The sequence below is a fragment of the Malurus melanocephalus genome, unplaced genomic scaffold (assembly GCF_030028575.1).
Source record: "Malurus melanocephalus ecotype Western Australia unplaced genomic scaffold, MMel_1.1 scaffold_180, whole genome shotgun sequence".
Lineage (NCBI taxonomy): Eukaryota > Metazoa > Chordata > Aves > Passeriformes > Maluridae > Malurus > Malurus melanocephalus.
This window is the reverse complement of record NW_026623412.1, coordinates 137,367-154,294: the sequence shown is the minus strand read 5'-3', so window position 1 is coordinate 154,294 and position 16,928 is coordinate 137,367. Positions and strand designations below refer to the sequence as shown.

Genomic DNA, 16,928 nt, shown 5'->3' with positions numbered 1-16,928 from the left:
GAGGCAGAAAGAGGAAACAAAGATATTCTAGGAGGAATGGTTAACATTTGTTCAGAAAAGACTGTCAAAACGACTTCCAYATTAAAAAAAAATATGCTGCAGACTTCAAAAAGTCCATTTGTTCARCTGTTTGCAAAGTGGTACATAAAAATTTACATGCCTTAGGGCATGAAAAACATACATTATTAATGTTATTTTAAAAGGCTCTTGAACGTTTTGTTGCCAGATGGGATGAGAGAAGTGTCCTGCACTGCAAATGGACTCCTGTTCGACATTTACTGTTTGCTAGTCTGGAGTTGGCTTTGGTGGATGAGGAAGGTTGGTGACTCTAAGGTAGGTACTGGAAAGCTGATTTAACACTTGTGTTCCATGATGTTGAAAGGCCTGTGTGACACTTGGAAGTCCTTTGTGTTTGGACACCCTAAAGCATGTAACTGCTTGTTGCTGCAGTCATATTTTTATCAAAAATAGTAAGATTCAAAATTGATTTGCAGATCTTTTGAGCAATTATTAGCTTTCCAGCCTAGATAATTACTTTTTGTGTGGTAGGTCTCATATGGGTTTTCTTACATATATTTCTCATCTTAATTGTAAAGGCAACTTAYGAAATTAAGTAATTAAATTAATTTGACAAGATTATTGCTAAATAATCTAACGCAGTCTATACTGTGCTCATAAGTGTAGTATTTGACTTCATTAATTAGAAGTTAACCCCTTTTATCAAAGCTAACATGTATTATTTAAATACAATGTTAGGGTAACCTAGTAAAGCAGAAGTTTATTTTTAGAATGCAGCTTAATTTAAGTATTGGTTGATAGCTGAAATAGTATAGAGCTTCTGAAGAGTTTGTRGCTTGGACTAAAGGAACTTCAGGATATGGTGAGTATGAGGATGGACTGACTTGTAAAAAATTTTTACTTACAGATGTTTGAGAGAATCAAACGATCTGATGAAGCTTCTGCTTCTTCAGCACAAGGTAAGAAGTTCAAAAAGTTCAAAATAGTTTTTGTTGCAGTTGCATTAAAAAATTTAATAATTATCAATAGAAGCATTAGTTCACTTGTAGTTAAATTGCATACTTTGATTTCTTAAATTTCTTTACGGAACTTACATGAAAGGAGTGACTTCTTAATCATCTACAAATTTGCCATGTAGGCATAATTTTCTTGCCCTGGTGTAAGCTGTTTGAGACATTTTACATTTCATGTCAGTGATCATGGATATCACAGTGCCAATGTAGATAGCTTAGTCCTGAACCCAGACAAATCAGTAAAAAAATTCTCACTCACCTCAGCCATGAAAGATTAAAGCTTATTTTATTAAGTTCTTGGATGAACTTTTCTGACAAAAGGTTCTCTTCTTGTTTTTTGAACTTCCTAAACCTTTTATCTTCCTTTAAAATAGTTTGACAAATGCAATGTAGGAGAAGTAGCTAGCTGCAGGTTAAACTCTCAATCTCCTTGATACTCTGTTGGTTTTTTTGTTTTGTATGTGAATGTTTGGTTAGTTTATTTCTTGGTTGTTGTTTTTGTTTTTCTGTAGGAATCCAAAGACATGGTGTAGAGGGCTCTCTGCGACACGACAGCAGTAGCAGGTAAGTAAGGTGATGATCCAACTGGCATCCAGTTTACTGCTTGCCAAAGTAAAATGGGAAGAATCTGCTTTTCAGCCTAATCTGTTGCCTTGTGTAATGGATGACAGTGATACAATGTGGATTAGGTGTATGATGGAGGGTCTTTGTGTCTTATACTCTGTTTTATGTACTTATGTACTGTTACATAAGTTACATTTAAATGTACTTATGTACTGTTAAAAACTGTGGGGAAGGCACATTGGAGTGCCCAAAACTACTGTGTCGGTGTCAGGTGTTTTTGGTCTTTTTCTTCCTTATTTCAAAATACTGAAAAACAGGTGAATGGAAAGATGACTGCCYTTTTCTTCAGAGGCAGTTTTTTTTTTTCAGATTTAAGCTAATTGCGCCTTCAAGTTGTTATCCTTTGTTCTGCATTTAAGAAAGAAGTTTTTTAGTGATATTTGCTTGGGAATGCTTTAAAATACATAGTCCCACTTACCATTACAATTCTGAAATAGAAACATTTGTCTTGCAAGTTTTTCCCATCTCCGTAGTAAGATATTTAGAATTTCCATGCTAAGTAAATGGATTCAACACCCCAGCATGTCTTGATAATGCTACCTGCTTCTTTCAGTTTACACAGRAGAGGACATGAGCACGCTCGGCCTGGAGCACCCGCTGTGCAGAATAGACAAGGATACTGCAACTGTTGCCATGTACACTACAGTAATCTGGAGCAGGTCAGACAGCTTCTGCATAATTTGGCTGCAGATAGCAAGGAGTACCTAAAGGCTTTACCAGCTTATAAAGTATCAGTTTCTATACTGAACAACCAATACTGAGTGAAAAATAAGCAGTTTGTGAATTGCACAATATGTGCACGGAAGATGATAGCTTGCTTATTTGTTACCTGTTATAAAAGATGCTGGTGGAGTGGCATGGCTGCTGCAGTCTGCTTTTCTGAAGTGGCACAAAGCTGTGCGTTGCATCCATTATGGTTTTTTTCTGTGTCTTTAATCTTGAGATCTGTATATATTGTGAAATATTAGTATTATAATAAAATATTAGATATAAGGCTGGAGACATTTGATAAAACTATTTTCAGTTCTTTAGCTCTATCAGTCTCCTGTCCTTTAGACTTTATTAATTAGAAAGTAGAAGCCTATTTAATCTTCTACACATAGGAAAAATCTTGTTAATTGTAGTGAATTATAGAATGTTTGCTCATATGAAGTTCAAGAATATTGTAAGTAATTTATATATACATTTAGAGTATTGGTTCTGGTAAAGAGACTTGTGTGCAGCTGTGAGATTTGTGAGAGTATTTGTGCTGGTTAGAAGAGATTTGTCAGCAGCTATCAGAACCATTAATTTAAGTTCCAACTCAGAAAGATGTTTTGATACATTTTAGTATTATTTGATACTGCCTAAGCATACTTAAAAATCCCAATCAAGGCTTTAAATTAAAAAGCTGAAAATTTTTATTTAAATATTTTCATAGCAATGGTGTAATATTTAACCTGGGAAGGAAGTTTTAGGAATAGGCCTGTGTGTTAGCAGTAGTGTTAGACTAATYATCTGTTTTATCTTTCACCAGCATATTTTCAGCTCCCAGCACAGGCATTTTACAACATACTGTAGGAATCGTATGGGTACCAGTAGCYTGATGGAGCGTTTCCTGCAAGATGTTTTACAGCATCATCCCCACAGATACCATGACAGCAGGTATAATACAGAGGGCTTTATTTTTAAATATGTGTTAGTGGAATGAATGTATTATGAATTTCTATTTCTGTTCTACTGCTGAGMAGGAAATTTGGCCCATTTGAGGTGAAACTTGCTCAGTGAAGACAATTTAGAAAGAATGTATTTATATAAACAGCATGCAAATATATTGCTTTTGTGTTGTCTCTGCACTYTTAAACTTCTTTTCACTACTTATGGATTTGAAACAACACCACTGATAACATTTTTTAAATGTGAAGGAATATATAGGTSAGCACTTGTAATGGCAGACTATAGTCTCACATGCATTTAAAAATTCTTAAAATTTGAGYTTAATATATTTTATTCTAAGTTATAATTCCAGGCTTTATGGATATATTTAGCAGTATATTTAAATGGTATGTTTTGAAAGAGTTCATAATTTTGGTTTGTTGTTCGTTATGTCAGGTAAGTATTTACATGTTCATTTTTTCATTATCCTTGCAGTTCACATGTTTAATACTTGAATTACATTAATTGGCCAATTCATTAATGCTCAAATTTTGAAAAGTGTTCTCTTTATTTATCATGTACATGTTTCAAGAGTGGTAAGAGGATCAGTGTGTTAAATTTTTCTCTGTAGATGAAGGGAAATCAATTAAACCTCATTTCTCATTTGCTGTGTTTTGAAAGGCAGACAAAAATCCCAGTTTGATCCCAGTACAGTATAGTGYTTCACAGTGTACAACTCTGCTATATGTCTGACAAACAAGTAGAAGGGTATTTTGTCTGAAAGCACTAATTGATATTATCAGGGATGTGACAGTAGAAGCTAATATGCATGTCTATGCCAAACCAGCCCAGGACATGATGTGCACWTCACTACAATTAAATAAATTTTCCTGCCATCTTAAATAAATAAATTTTATTGTGCTATCTTGAGAACATTCACCATTTTTTGCTATGGAGAAAATATAGGGTTCATTTTAAGGTAACATCCAAATGAAAAAAGCCCTTTCTTGAGGTTTCWCTAATAGAAGGTTGTTCCTTTGATGAACAAAACCTACTAACAAGGAAAAACAATCTACACATGTTCCTCTAAGTTGCTGGAACTTAGAATGGAATAGAATGAGAAAAATCATGTACAAAATCTAGATTAAGTTGGAGGAAGAAGGGGAAAGAGTAACCCCAGATCTAGTTAGAGTTTGGAGGAAGAAAAACAAAGATGAAAAAGAAAGTATGAATAGATTTATGTTGTAGTCCTGCTCTGAAAAGAAAGTCATGGTGTTAGCTGACACCTGAGGTAAGATTGTGAACCTCTTCTTTCTCATGTTAAAACACTTAAACACATTTAAACACAGTTTCACTCAGTTCTTTAAATACCTGTTTTTACAATTTRGCATAATTCACACAAGGGACCTTTAGAGTGTCATTTTAAAAGATTATGGAAATATTTGTAAGACTTGATTTGTTTTACAGAGGCAGTATACCTAATAGTTAATGTGGAAAAATTCATCAGAACTTTGTCTTAYACTGAATTTAAAAGGATATTGTTGTTCTCCCCCAGTAAAAAAACAAAACAAAACCAAACACCCACAAACTGCCAAATCATTCCTTCCTCCAAACTCTTGGTATGTAAATTCTCTACCTAAAGAAATAATATTGAGTATTTAAGAAAATAAATCTGCATTCTACTTAATGAGGTAATTTGTATCAAAACTGTCAGAAGTTCCTAACGATATAAACTGTAGGTCTGTTCCCTTCCCCCCCAGAAACATTTGCTTAAAAGTAATTTTGAAAGTGTTTGTAGGCTCTTAACTGACCTAGAGGCCTAGGAGTTTGCTGTAGTTTCTCCATATGAAAATCTATTTAGTTTTATATTCAGTCTTTCACCARTGTCCAGATGCCAGGATGCAAAGATGTTTCAAGCAAAGGTGGAAGAACTCTGAATTTAGATTATTTCTGCTGCATTTGGTCTTCCCTTTAGGTCCTCTTTCAGAGCTTAGGTAACCAAGTTTTCATGCAAGGGCAAAGTAGTAGTTCAGCTGACAGGCATTGTTTGATCATCTGATGTATTTGATTACTTTGCATTCATATAGTTATGGAAATAATGCTCTTTTTTTTTATTATTTCATTATATGAGGTTTCTGTTGCTTAATCAGTTGCATATCCCTTAGCTGTATGTRCACTTAGTTATATAACCAAGGAAATTACTGTACTATAAAGTTTGTTCACAATATGGTTAGCTGATGTCTGCCATGTATTAAAGCAAGCATCTGTTTGGGTCTCAAAAGGACTACTTACTTCAAGTAAAACACAATATTCTCTTCTTCAGTTATATTTACTTATTTTTAAAATTGTTTTCATTGGATTTGCCCAGTTGCTACACATTAAAGCCTTGTGGGTTCCTGTGTTGCATGGGAAAAATAGTCTGTATCTGTCAGCTGTGTTTATTCTGCAAAACACAAACCCTTRTGTTTGAGGTAGTCCTAAAGACAAAGCTACCAGTCACAGAATATGTAAAAATCTGAACAATCCTAACTTGGCTTCTTACAGGAGTGAGTCAGAAGCTGTGGTATGTCTGTGAGAAACAGTAAGCATGGAATTCCTTGGCCACATGTGCAGAGTTCCGATCAGACAGCCACGTTTTGTATGGAAAAGAGCATTTATACTTGTCTTGGGTTGATGTTGTGCCAATCCTGTAATCCATATATTGCATCAGCTTGTATGCCCAACATCTATTTCATATTGGTGGGAAAAAATTATCAGATTTTTCACTTCAGAGGAAACATTTACTCTGTAACATTTTTTCTCTGAGAACGCTGTCTCAAACCAAGACTATACTCAACCATGGTTTTATACTGTGTCGTGTTATTATGTTCTGTTTCTCTACAGATTTTAAGCAATGATAGTATGATCAGTGAAATAACCTCTTTATAAGCTTACCACTTCAAAAGAAGGAAGTAGCTTTACTTTTCCCACTTTGGTGTATTTATAAAATTATTGTAATCTGTGTTTGGCCATTCTTAATTGATGGTTGCATGAAGAGGGTGATAGAATAATGCCCAAATCGTTATCTTTAGCTTTGTGGAGAATTTCCTCCTCCATAATAAAAAAAAAATTGGATATCTCTGCTAAAGCAGCAGAAACAGTAATTTGAGTTTGTTCATTCGAAGTGATGTAGTCTAGGTAATTACTCTTAAAAAAACCCCGCACTGCGATTGTGTGAAAAATTTTAAGCATATTTACAGTATTTACATCACTTGTTTTTTTTTCTCCCCTCCCCTTTAGACCAACCTATGATGACATGCCACTCCCCGTCACTCTGGAAGCTCCTAGGATTTCTTGCCTGTCCTCAGAAGAGATGCAGAAAAAGAGAAACAGTGAAAAACAGGAGATTTCCAGCAAAGACAAGGAATCCATTTGTGAAATCAGCTCTTTTGTTCCATGCCTGTCTCAAGAGGGCACAAAGAAAACTTCTGTAACACAAGCGGGTTTTSAAAAACTTCACAGAAGCCAGGAACGTGTTCCAGGAATATCCCAGCAGCCTATTGGCATTTGTAGCGATAAGAAAGGAGTAACTCTGAAAAATGCTCAAATTGCAAATCATAGCCATGAAGGTCAGTTTACAGTTGTGAGCCCTGTACCTCAGCAATTTTCTCTCAGTCCTGCAATCCACAGTTCTTCTGTTATTCCTAAAACAGGAAAAAATGTTAGGGATTTGGCAGCATCAGATCTGGTTCGGCGTAGTGGATGTGATGGAAAAGCAATGGAGGTCTGCAATAGTGATGTGGTATTGAATGCTCGCTTGAATCCTGCTCCAGTACTGGTTCACCCAAAACACCCTTCAGTTTCTCATCAGAATCCTACATGCAGCCACAGCAATTCTCTCSTCATTACCTCAGGTCAATCTCTCTCGAAGCGAGATAGTTTGCGAACTCAGGATGAAACTTYGGTGTCTGATCTCCATCTCAGGGATACTGTGGGTACCAGCAGCTCCCTAGACCTTGGGACATGCCCACAACCAGCAAGATGCAAAAACACAAAGAGAAACAGAGGTGATGAAAGTTCAGTGGATAAAACTATTGAAGATGTAATTTTGAAATACTGCCATGAAACTACATCTGAAGAAAATTATTTCAAAGAAGAGAATAATCSCTGTGTACCTTTTTCATCACTTCTGGACCATAGTAATTTAGAGGGCTCTGAAATGAGTTTTGACTGTGATGCACCAGTACAGGTAGGAGCAGACTTACCCAAGGCAGCTATAAAAGACATAGAGTTCCTAAAAGAGGTCCAAGTAAGTTTGCAAGATAAAGACTATGGAACACAGCTTTGTTCTGTTTTAAAAACTGAGTCATTAGAGAAAAYAGATGCAGTGAAAAAGGATGTTGTAGTTCATACCGAAGAACCMGTTCTTCCAGCTCTGCCTCATGTGCCTCCTTCTTTTGTGGGAAAGACTTGGTCTCAAATAATGTATGAAGATGATRTAAAAATTGAAGAACTTGTACGTGATTTCAGGGAAGGTCGTTTTCACTGCTACTTTAACAGTGAATCCTCAGGCAACTGTGTGGGGAAGAGAATGAAGAAAAGAAAGCAGAAGGATGAAAAAAAGATCAGTATTACTGAGGGTAATAGAAAAGAGAATGCGTCAGTTAAAGCATTGCCAGAATTTAATGATGCTTTAAGTGGTGGCTGTGATTTTGATTACCCATCTTTAGCCTCAGATACACTATGCAACCAACAAATTGTAAAAATGCCTAGGAAAAGGACATGGCGCCTGGCTTCAAGATGCCAGGTGGTTAAAGTCAGCCATGGCACCCAAACAAGCCTGCTGAACTACCCTGTAGCAAAAAGGAAAATGTCTAGAAGAGAATCTGATCCAGCTGATCAGAAAGCAAGCAACGCATGGCTGGAGAATGAAAAAACTCCAAACATGAAAACTAGACTATGTGCCCTTAAACTTCCAGAGTCCTATAGCAAGAGCATGAGTCCTGTACAGCCCAAGACTGTCGTGTATGTWCTCTCATGCCCAGAGGTAAAACAGTGTAAAGGTAAACCTGTAGATATTCCCAAAATGAGGAAAAATCGCAGCTCCACAGAGGGCAAGGACTCTGTAAGGTATAAATACAAACAGTGTTCTCTCAAATATTATGATCCACTGACAAATCGAATTCTGAGAACACCTCCAAAGAGTACAGTTGGAGAAAAGGCCAAAAAGCCCTCTCATGTTCGACAGCTTTTCAGAAGTCTCAGCTTTGATGTAAACATGAAAAAACTAGCTGATGCACAGGGAGAAAGCACACCATCTAAGTCACTCAATTTGTCAGACTTCTATAGTTCTTCTTCAGCATCTTTCCTGCCAGATTCAGATAAAGGGAATGATGCAGCCTCAAGTAAAAAGGCAGATGGACCTTCTGTTTCCGGAGAAAGAACAGACTGTCTCTTRTCTGAGAGCTCTTTTAAACACCTGATCATTTCACCTTTGAACTCTGTGATAGAAGGAGATTACAGACTAATTCCATTTAATAGAATTACCAAAACTCCTCTGACCTCCATCAGGAGTGAATGGTTAGAGAGGGAGACTCCAAAATCAATATGGAAGAGAAAAGAAGGCACTAATAAAGAACCAGTTTTTTCCAGAAAGGCTGCAGGATCTAAGTCTGTCAGATGTACTGTTGGGAGGAAAGGAAACAGGGTAACCACAGGTAAACAAACATCCAGAGCTAAAAAACAGCAAAAAGAGGGGATGAGGAGACAACTTCAGCCTCGTGCCCAGAAAAMTGCTTTCTCCATCCATAGGTGCCAGACAAGGAAAAGTGCAGTGGGAAAGCACCCTAAAAAAGAAAAACCCGATGCTAAAAMGTTAAGGGTGAGGAGGAAATCAAAAAGGGCCTTTGTGAACTCAACAATTGTAGCAGGGATTCCTGAAAAGAGGCAGAAAGTCACATCAGAATCTTTTCCCAAGAAACCAGAGCAAGCTTCCTCCAAAGTCAGGAACTGGAGAGTAAATGGAGATCGGGGTCATGCTGGCACTGTGAACCGGCGCTCTAGAAGAACTTCTGCTGTACCATTACTTCAAAACTGTCTTGTTCTGCCAGGTGAAAGCTAGCTACCAAAAGAAGTTTTTTTTATTGCCAGCACCTGGAAGAAGGAAAGGGGAAAAAAGGAGGTCAGAGACAACACAGTTGAAGTGCTAGAGCTCCGGAAAGTGCAAAGCCAGTCTAATGTGAAACAAATACAACTGTAAACTCAGCTCTTGTTCCTGCAATGTGGGGACATAATATTTTGCACTGTTCTACTGTGTAAAGCTGCAGAAGTTACAGATTTGAGTTAAAAGCACTTAGAATCATATTTACTAGTCTTCACCTGTACATCAGCAAAATTACCTTGAATGGTGTCATATTGTTATCATGGTATTATCAGTGCGTAACAGTGCACTATAATAAGGTAATTTAGAAGCTGTGTYAATTAATTGTGCCTATTTTAATTTTTTCACATAATTCTAAAGTACAGGAGATGACTCAGTTGTTATGCCAGAAATTTAATGAAGATACATCAATCGGGGCCGAATTCTGTGTATGTATTTTGTGTTTGTGTATATGTGCACCTTCTTCAACACATAATATATACTTGCCTGTGGAATGGCATTAAAATTAATACAGTGTGGTATAATTCAGATAAATTCAGTACTTTCTTGAAATGAAATATAATTTTACACATTTTGTATTGATTTTTTTTTTCCTGAAACCATGTCCAAAGCATTTTTTTTGGACAAAAAGTCACTGTGGGCTCTCATCAAGCAATAATGGACCATGTTGATAAGGAAAGATGTCTCTTTAGGGGACTCTTCAAGTGGTGGTGGCTAAAGTGAAATCTTGCATTCTAAAAAAAAATAGGGTAAGGTTTTGGTGCTTTTTGTTTGTTTTCAACAGCTTATTGGTTARGTTTGTAGGTGAATTTCACATTCCTTAGTGAGGGGGATGGAAATGTTACAATGCAAATAAATAACAGTGAATTGTTTCAGAATGTCATCCTTGAGTTTGGGGTTCTGTGCTTTTCTGACTTTAATTGGTTGTAGTGTTGGTTCAATTTTTATGGACTAGGGTTCAAATTTTCTTTCTAAACTTTCAGTAAARTATTTAAATAAACCTAACACAGCATCCATCTAAATGTATTAAAGTTCAAATATTTGTTTCAAAAACTTAATTGAATTGAAATTATATTCCACAGGGATTCATGTTTGGGCAATGATGTTCCAACTACTGTGGTTTTATGRCAAAAAAATCTAAACCCATGGTGTTTTGTGTTTTGGCTTAGTTTTATTTTCTTTTTTTAATAGTTGTTATGATGACAGTTTATTTAATGTGGTTAGGAGACATAAAGCCACTCTTGTGGWTGTTTCTGTGCTTTAAAAACCAAGATTAATGGTTCACTTACAGTAAATTAAGCACAGTTAAACATGGTCATAATCTGGCCTTTGGTTTTTAAATCTTCAGTTTGATRTATTTTATAATTATTTTACCTTGAAGGTCTTCACTAATTCTCTAGTGGTAAAATACATTTTTCATAACACAAGAAAAGCATGGAAAAGATCAGACCCTGCTGTCTCTGGCATTGAACATACTGTCTGTGCATTTTCCCCTCAGAAAATAAAACCATTCTCSATTCTTCATTCACTTCTTTCTGAAGTGTCAAGGGTCACAGATTTAAACTGACATAAAGCTGGACTTCGAAGTGGTTTATTTTAATGTACAGTATGTGAAGGAAATATGAAAGCTGTCATCATAAACCACATGTTCAGAGAATATTTTGGGTATTTTTCAATGCATATGCATATTTCCCAAGATAAAAAAAATGTGCATGTCAGCTGGAAAGTAAGTTCCTTTACAAGTGATGTATGATCTGGCTGATTTTTTTATTTGCTTTTGTTTAATTTATTTTTTATATAAAAGTTGATTTCTATATGTGAATTTTCCTATGGCTGTCAGCAGACTCAGAATCTTATGACTGTATTGAAAGTCACTGGAAGATGAAGGGCTATAATATAAATTCTTATAGCCCTCTTAACTAATTGTGCCTGTGTAATTTAATACTTTGTCTAAGATAAAAATGATGTTTTTAAAGCAAAGTTTTAAAGGAATGGTTTTTATAGAAAGGCTAATTTTTAGATAAAGCAAAAGAAGATTTTAAAATAAAGTTTGTTTTAAAGCAAAGCTTTAACTCTATAGATAAAGTCCCATTCTAACATATTTTTATGATACAAGAATGTTTTCCTGTCTAACTTCTTCCATCTTATTTTTCACAGTATTTTACACATGAAGAGCATGAATTATTTTGTGTGTGAATAAGTTTTAATGCACATTGTATTTTAAGAACACTAGAGTGTATTTGTTTAGTGTCAAAATRCTGTTCTCCATGCTCATTCATTGTATGTTTGTCTTACTTCAGTGCACAACTTTTCCTTGAAATCTTGATTAATAAAAATGTGTTGAGGACTATAGAATGATTAATATTTTTAGACTGTAATGTCTTTTTTGTTTTTGATAGCAGATCCTCATCAGGGTGGGGTTTTTAGAAGAAAAATGTTCTATTTAAACAAAAGTGTAAGTAGCTATATATTTTCCTTTAAAAAAAAGAAGAAAATTAAAAAAAACCCTATAAAATGTAAGAATTTATAAGAAGAATAAGACTTGGGGTACATTTCTGTGGTTGACATTGTCAAAATAAGATTTATTGTAGGCTTGGATGTTAATCTGTACCTCACTTCTGAGTGTTCAGAAACCTCTTCTGTGCATGCTTGATGACTACTAGGAAAAAGAGAAARGACTGTAATATGAGAAGTAAATGCAGAAACTGCTTTGGAAAGACAATTGGTGAACATATTTCAAACAAAAAATACTGCAAAGACATTGAATATCACGTGCAAGGAGAAAATAGTGTTGAGATATAAGCAAGCTCTTTCCTAACAGATAAATAACATAGTTCCTTCCCTTATGGAATAGAACATTGTTTCATTAGCAGTGGGGCTGAAACTTCAAAACATGATKGTGAAGTTACACCAATGGCAAACTTGAGAGCTGAAATATTTCYTTTCTGAAATTGATGGGAGGATATTTCTTGTTTCTGTTTTTGTTTGTGTTTCTTTTTTCCTTTGGTGTTTTTTTTTGAGGGGTGGGAGTGGGTTCTTTTAGTGGACAAAGAAGTTTTGTCAGTATTTTGCATGTCTTAATATAGAGAAGCAAGAGAAGAGCGAGATGGGAGGTGAATTTTTGCATTAAATTGGCAGCAGTTAGAACCAGGACCTTTTATAACAGTTGAGAAAAGTGTTATCATTTCTTCTTCAATGCACGTGCAATTTTAACCTGTAAGTTCATAGGAGTTTTTTTATACATTTCACAATGTTTAAAAGTCTCTCCCCACATAAAGTACTCATTCAACCTTTCAAAACAATCTTATTCTAAGCAGATTGTGAGCCATGACTGTGATCCAGTCATATGGTGACAGGTACTAACCAAACATAAAATACCAATCCCCTAAAACTTTAGATATCTGACACTTGCACCTCACAGTTTTTCAGTTAATTTAATGTTAGGATTTTTTTCTCTCTTGTTCTTTCTGACAAATTTGCATCCACTGTTCTTGTAATTGTGTTATGGGAGTGAGATAAATGAGGTATTTCTCTTTGTAATGAGACAATGGCTTAATCTAAATTGTCTTTAAGTTTCATGCTAAATTTGTGCCCAAATGAGGATGGGTTTTGTGGTTTTCATGTTCTTGTTATTGATAATGTGTTTTGCAATAATTTTGCTTGATGTTGTAATTTTTAATCTGCTTCTCCACTCTCTGTGTTCATTTGACACTATGTGGTTTTGTAAGGATACAGTGATACTACAGATTCATCCAATGCTGCTGCTGGGTGGTCTTTCTCTGTGTCTTCTCATTTTATTTCAGATTTATTGTTTCCATTGTTTTTCTCAGTCATGTATTTTACTTCCTTTTTTTTAATGTTGTAAAGAGCTAAGTTACAGGGCAGTATGTTCTGTTTGGAAGTAAATCAGTGMTGGGTAACAGAAGAGGATGTTCTCCCAGTCTGAAGGGTAGAGAGCAGGTTGGTACATGTGCTTCTTTGCTTGGAGTCTGGTTTATTCCACTGAGTAGTGTGAAACAGGAATGGGATTATGATTCTTAATTCCTGTGCTGGTCTTCCTTTCTTTTCCCTTAAGGTGACTCTGCCTGAGAACTAAGTAATCCTACTTCAGTAAACTCCTACTGAAAATAAAGGATTTTCAGCTTTTGGTGTTTTGGGGACAGATAGGAAAAGTAAAATGCATTTCTCTCACAAATGTAACTAATATCTGTGAATTTTTGCCTTTAATGTTTTATCAGCCAAAGTAYAGCATTCCTGATAATATTTTTCAGAAAAATTTCAGAAAAATAGCGTAGTTCTGAGCATGCCCAGAAGCAAAGGTTTTATTTCTTGTTTGTTTTGCAGTTATAAATTCATTCATTCCTTCAGCAGAACAAATCTTGTTTTAATAAAATAAAGTCTGAATATTTGTTTTTGGAGTTTCTTTATTCTTGRAGTGGAATTTAGCTGGAGGCTATTTGCTGTAATTTGTTGTGGAAAGAACACCACGGAATTCTATGGAATAAGCTACTGCTGTGAAGGCAGACAGTCATAATTTAAAACCTATTGACAGTGGTGTGATGCCTTGACTCAGTGAAGCCAAGATTCATCCTATTCTGTGCCAGCTGAAGCAATGACACTCTAGGATGGTATTGAAAAGATGATGGATACATTTGAAATATATCTGACTTCATTTTGGCAGCATGAAACCAAGAAGCCCCAACCACGTGCTGAGCCAGATCCCTGCAGAACTTACTCATTAACCGTTTTTTTAGAATGTGCACTAATTATGAGGGCAGGGTCTGGAAGTATATTCCTAAAAWGCTTTCTATTTTTTGCAAAATAGTTTGACATCTGTAGTCATAGACCAAATTAATGCAGGCAGAACTCTCTTCAAAATGTGTGCAACAATCCTTTTAAGAGTATCTGGTAAACAGATTACTACGATACCTTGAACAATACCTTGCTTCTTGTTCTATAAATTTTGTAGTCATTTGCTGTTTGTAGCAGTGCCTGTTTAAACCAGTGTGATCTTTTGCAGGAGCAATGCACACAGAGGTGTCAGATAGGTAAATGGCAGAGAGGCAGAGGGATATGGTTTCCTGAGGCTTTAGTAAGTCATAAAATTTCAGGACATGCTTTGCAGTTTTCAGTCCACACTTGAAAACAGCCATGTATTRTGTAGTTGGCTGAATGAAGTTAATACTGTGCTCTGAAATAATGATTAAAGAAATAATTGTTCAACCATTGAAACATGGAGTTAGAAACATGGTACTATAACCAAATTTTAAGCCACATGATTGCATCTTTCATGGGAAATAAAAGCAATTAACAATATGTTTATAGAGTGTATAAGGGAGATCCAGTCCAAATTATGATGGAATTAATAGCATAGTTTTAGTTGACTTGGAATTCACTTGCATAATTAGTGTTATAATTATTGTGTTTTGATGGTTCTGGAAGTCATCATTATTTTCTTGGAGTGCAGAAGCATTTCTTATGAAATGTATGAACCCATCATTATTGCAGTTTGTGAWTCAATGGTGTCAGCATTTCTAAACTTAGGTTCTTTTTTTGTTAGCRTTCCACCCTTAAGGAAAACTGAAAAACAGTTTTTCTCAAATACTGGGATTCTTAAAAAGGCTTTTCAGTATCACACATCTCAAGTGTAGTTCAATGCATTAAAGCTGGTCAGCTTCTCACATTTGCTGTGTCATGCTGCCCTAACGTTGGCACTGGTGCATCTGAAAATGATGGTTATAGCTTAGTTAACAATTAATATTGTGCAAACAAATTGCAGAATCAAAACAAACCATTGCTAGCTCACACAGAGAGCTTAAATACTGTGCTGGCCTGGAGMTTGTGCTGTGAGAATTAACGGAGAAGCTGAAGGCAGAGTCCTTGGCCTACATGTTCCATCCCTTGTGGATGCAAGGGATGTGTGTGACTTGCTTTTTATTGCACTGAAATTTTAARATGAAGAGGGAGGTAGAAATGAGGCATAAAACTTAAATATGTATTTTAGATTGGAACTAGATAAATGAATATTCAGCTTTGGGTGCTTGGGTTTTTTTTTAGTGTTTATCTCTGTTTTATCTGAACCTTAACAAATAGCTGACAAAATCCATCCATGTAGTGGTTCAGCTCAGATTCCGTCAGTCACTCTTCTGGTATGTTACTTTTATTTGCTTAATGCATGGATAGTATTTCTCTTTACTGCTGCTTGTTTTATACTTTGAGCCACTGGTAAGAGGGGAAAAATGTTTATAACAAAGGTTGTGCAAATACATCTCTTTGAAGGCTAAAGAGAAAGGTTGTAAGGCAGTTTGTGGCTCCCAGCAGATTTCTCCACATGCTGAAAGGCGCTCTGTTAAAATTCAGATCTAATGATGAGTAATCAATCAGTTTGCCTAATGATGGTAGAAACACTTCTCGTTTTATTGGCATTAGACTCAATCTGTATACAATTAAAAATAAGCATGCTGACTTTTTGGTGACATATTTTATGGATTTCTAAATGCGTCTAGTGCTTTAATTTTTCTAGCAAATTGTCATTTCTTGAGTTATTGCCAACACACTCTAGTTCTGGATCAGTCTGGAGTCAGGGTAATAATGGAGTCAAAGTTAGCATATTTTTACCTACCACTATTAGTTACTGTTCATACAGCCCTTCCTATAGATGTAAAAAACTCTTAAGTGTTTATTATTATCAAGAATTGTCTTCTGTATTATTGTTATTTTAGGCATTAGTGTCAAATATATTGTTAAAAATGCATTGATACATTTATATTTCTGTGAATATAAGTGTGTAGTTATCATTGATAAGCACAATATTTTTTTTATTTTTAGAGCTCAAAGGAGAGCACTAATGAAATTGTATTTTACATATTTTTATTTACAAYTATACAGAGACTATTCACTTTTTCTGTGCTTAGCAAATTTCTATTTTTCCTCCCTCACACTTCTCCATTTTAAAATAAGAATTCATCTGCAATGCAGAGTTCTCCATCTTTATTTTCTCAGAGTAGGGTGTGATGAGTGTCATTTGGGCTGTATCACGAAGAAGGTTTTATGTAATTATGTAGTTATTGCATCTGCCTTCCTAACTACCTCTGCCTTTTTTTCTGTGCCAGGAGGGATTTTCTTCAAGAGCCCAGCACATAAAGGTGAAGGTGCCAATGAGGACCCGTGTGGGCTTTTTTTCTCCTGAGGTTTGCCTGGCTTCTGTGGCAAAATGAGTCCTCTAAGCCAACTTTCTTAGACTTGATCCTTCTTTTATCCTACAGGAGTTAGGTTGTTTGGGTTTGCTGTTGTTTTTTTCTCCACCAAATTTTTCCTTGTTTCTCCTCAATATTTCAAGTTATATGGGTTTGCTGACTGCAAATCTAAAATTTCATAGTTCCCTGCTACAAATAAAAATTCTTTACAAGTCTCTATAGTTCTTATATATCTTGCTTTAATGACCTTTTTTTCTATTTGCTTTTAGTTCTGTTTGCTCTTGATTGAAGCTTCTGTATTAG

The 16,928-nt window shown here is 35.5% G+C and overlaps 1 protein-coding gene across 1 annotated transcript; it reads left to right on the top strand.

Annotated features, from left to right (window-relative positions):
• Positions 1-230: 230 nt before the first annotated feature.
• Positions 231-13,833, top strand: ZDBF2 (zinc finger DBF-type containing 2). The gene is made up of 6 exons (XM_057372840.1): positions 231-333; positions 926-977; positions 1,544-1,595; positions 2,209-2,314; positions 3,172-3,299; positions 6,570-13,833. The coding sequence occupies exons 1-6, from the start codon at positions 232-234 to the stop codon at positions 9,388-9,390; spliced, it is 3,261 nt and encodes a 1,086-aa protein (XP_057228823.1). The 5' UTR covers position 231; the 3' UTR covers positions 9,391-13,833.
• The last annotated feature ends 3,095 nt before the right edge of the window (positions 13,834-16,928 follow it).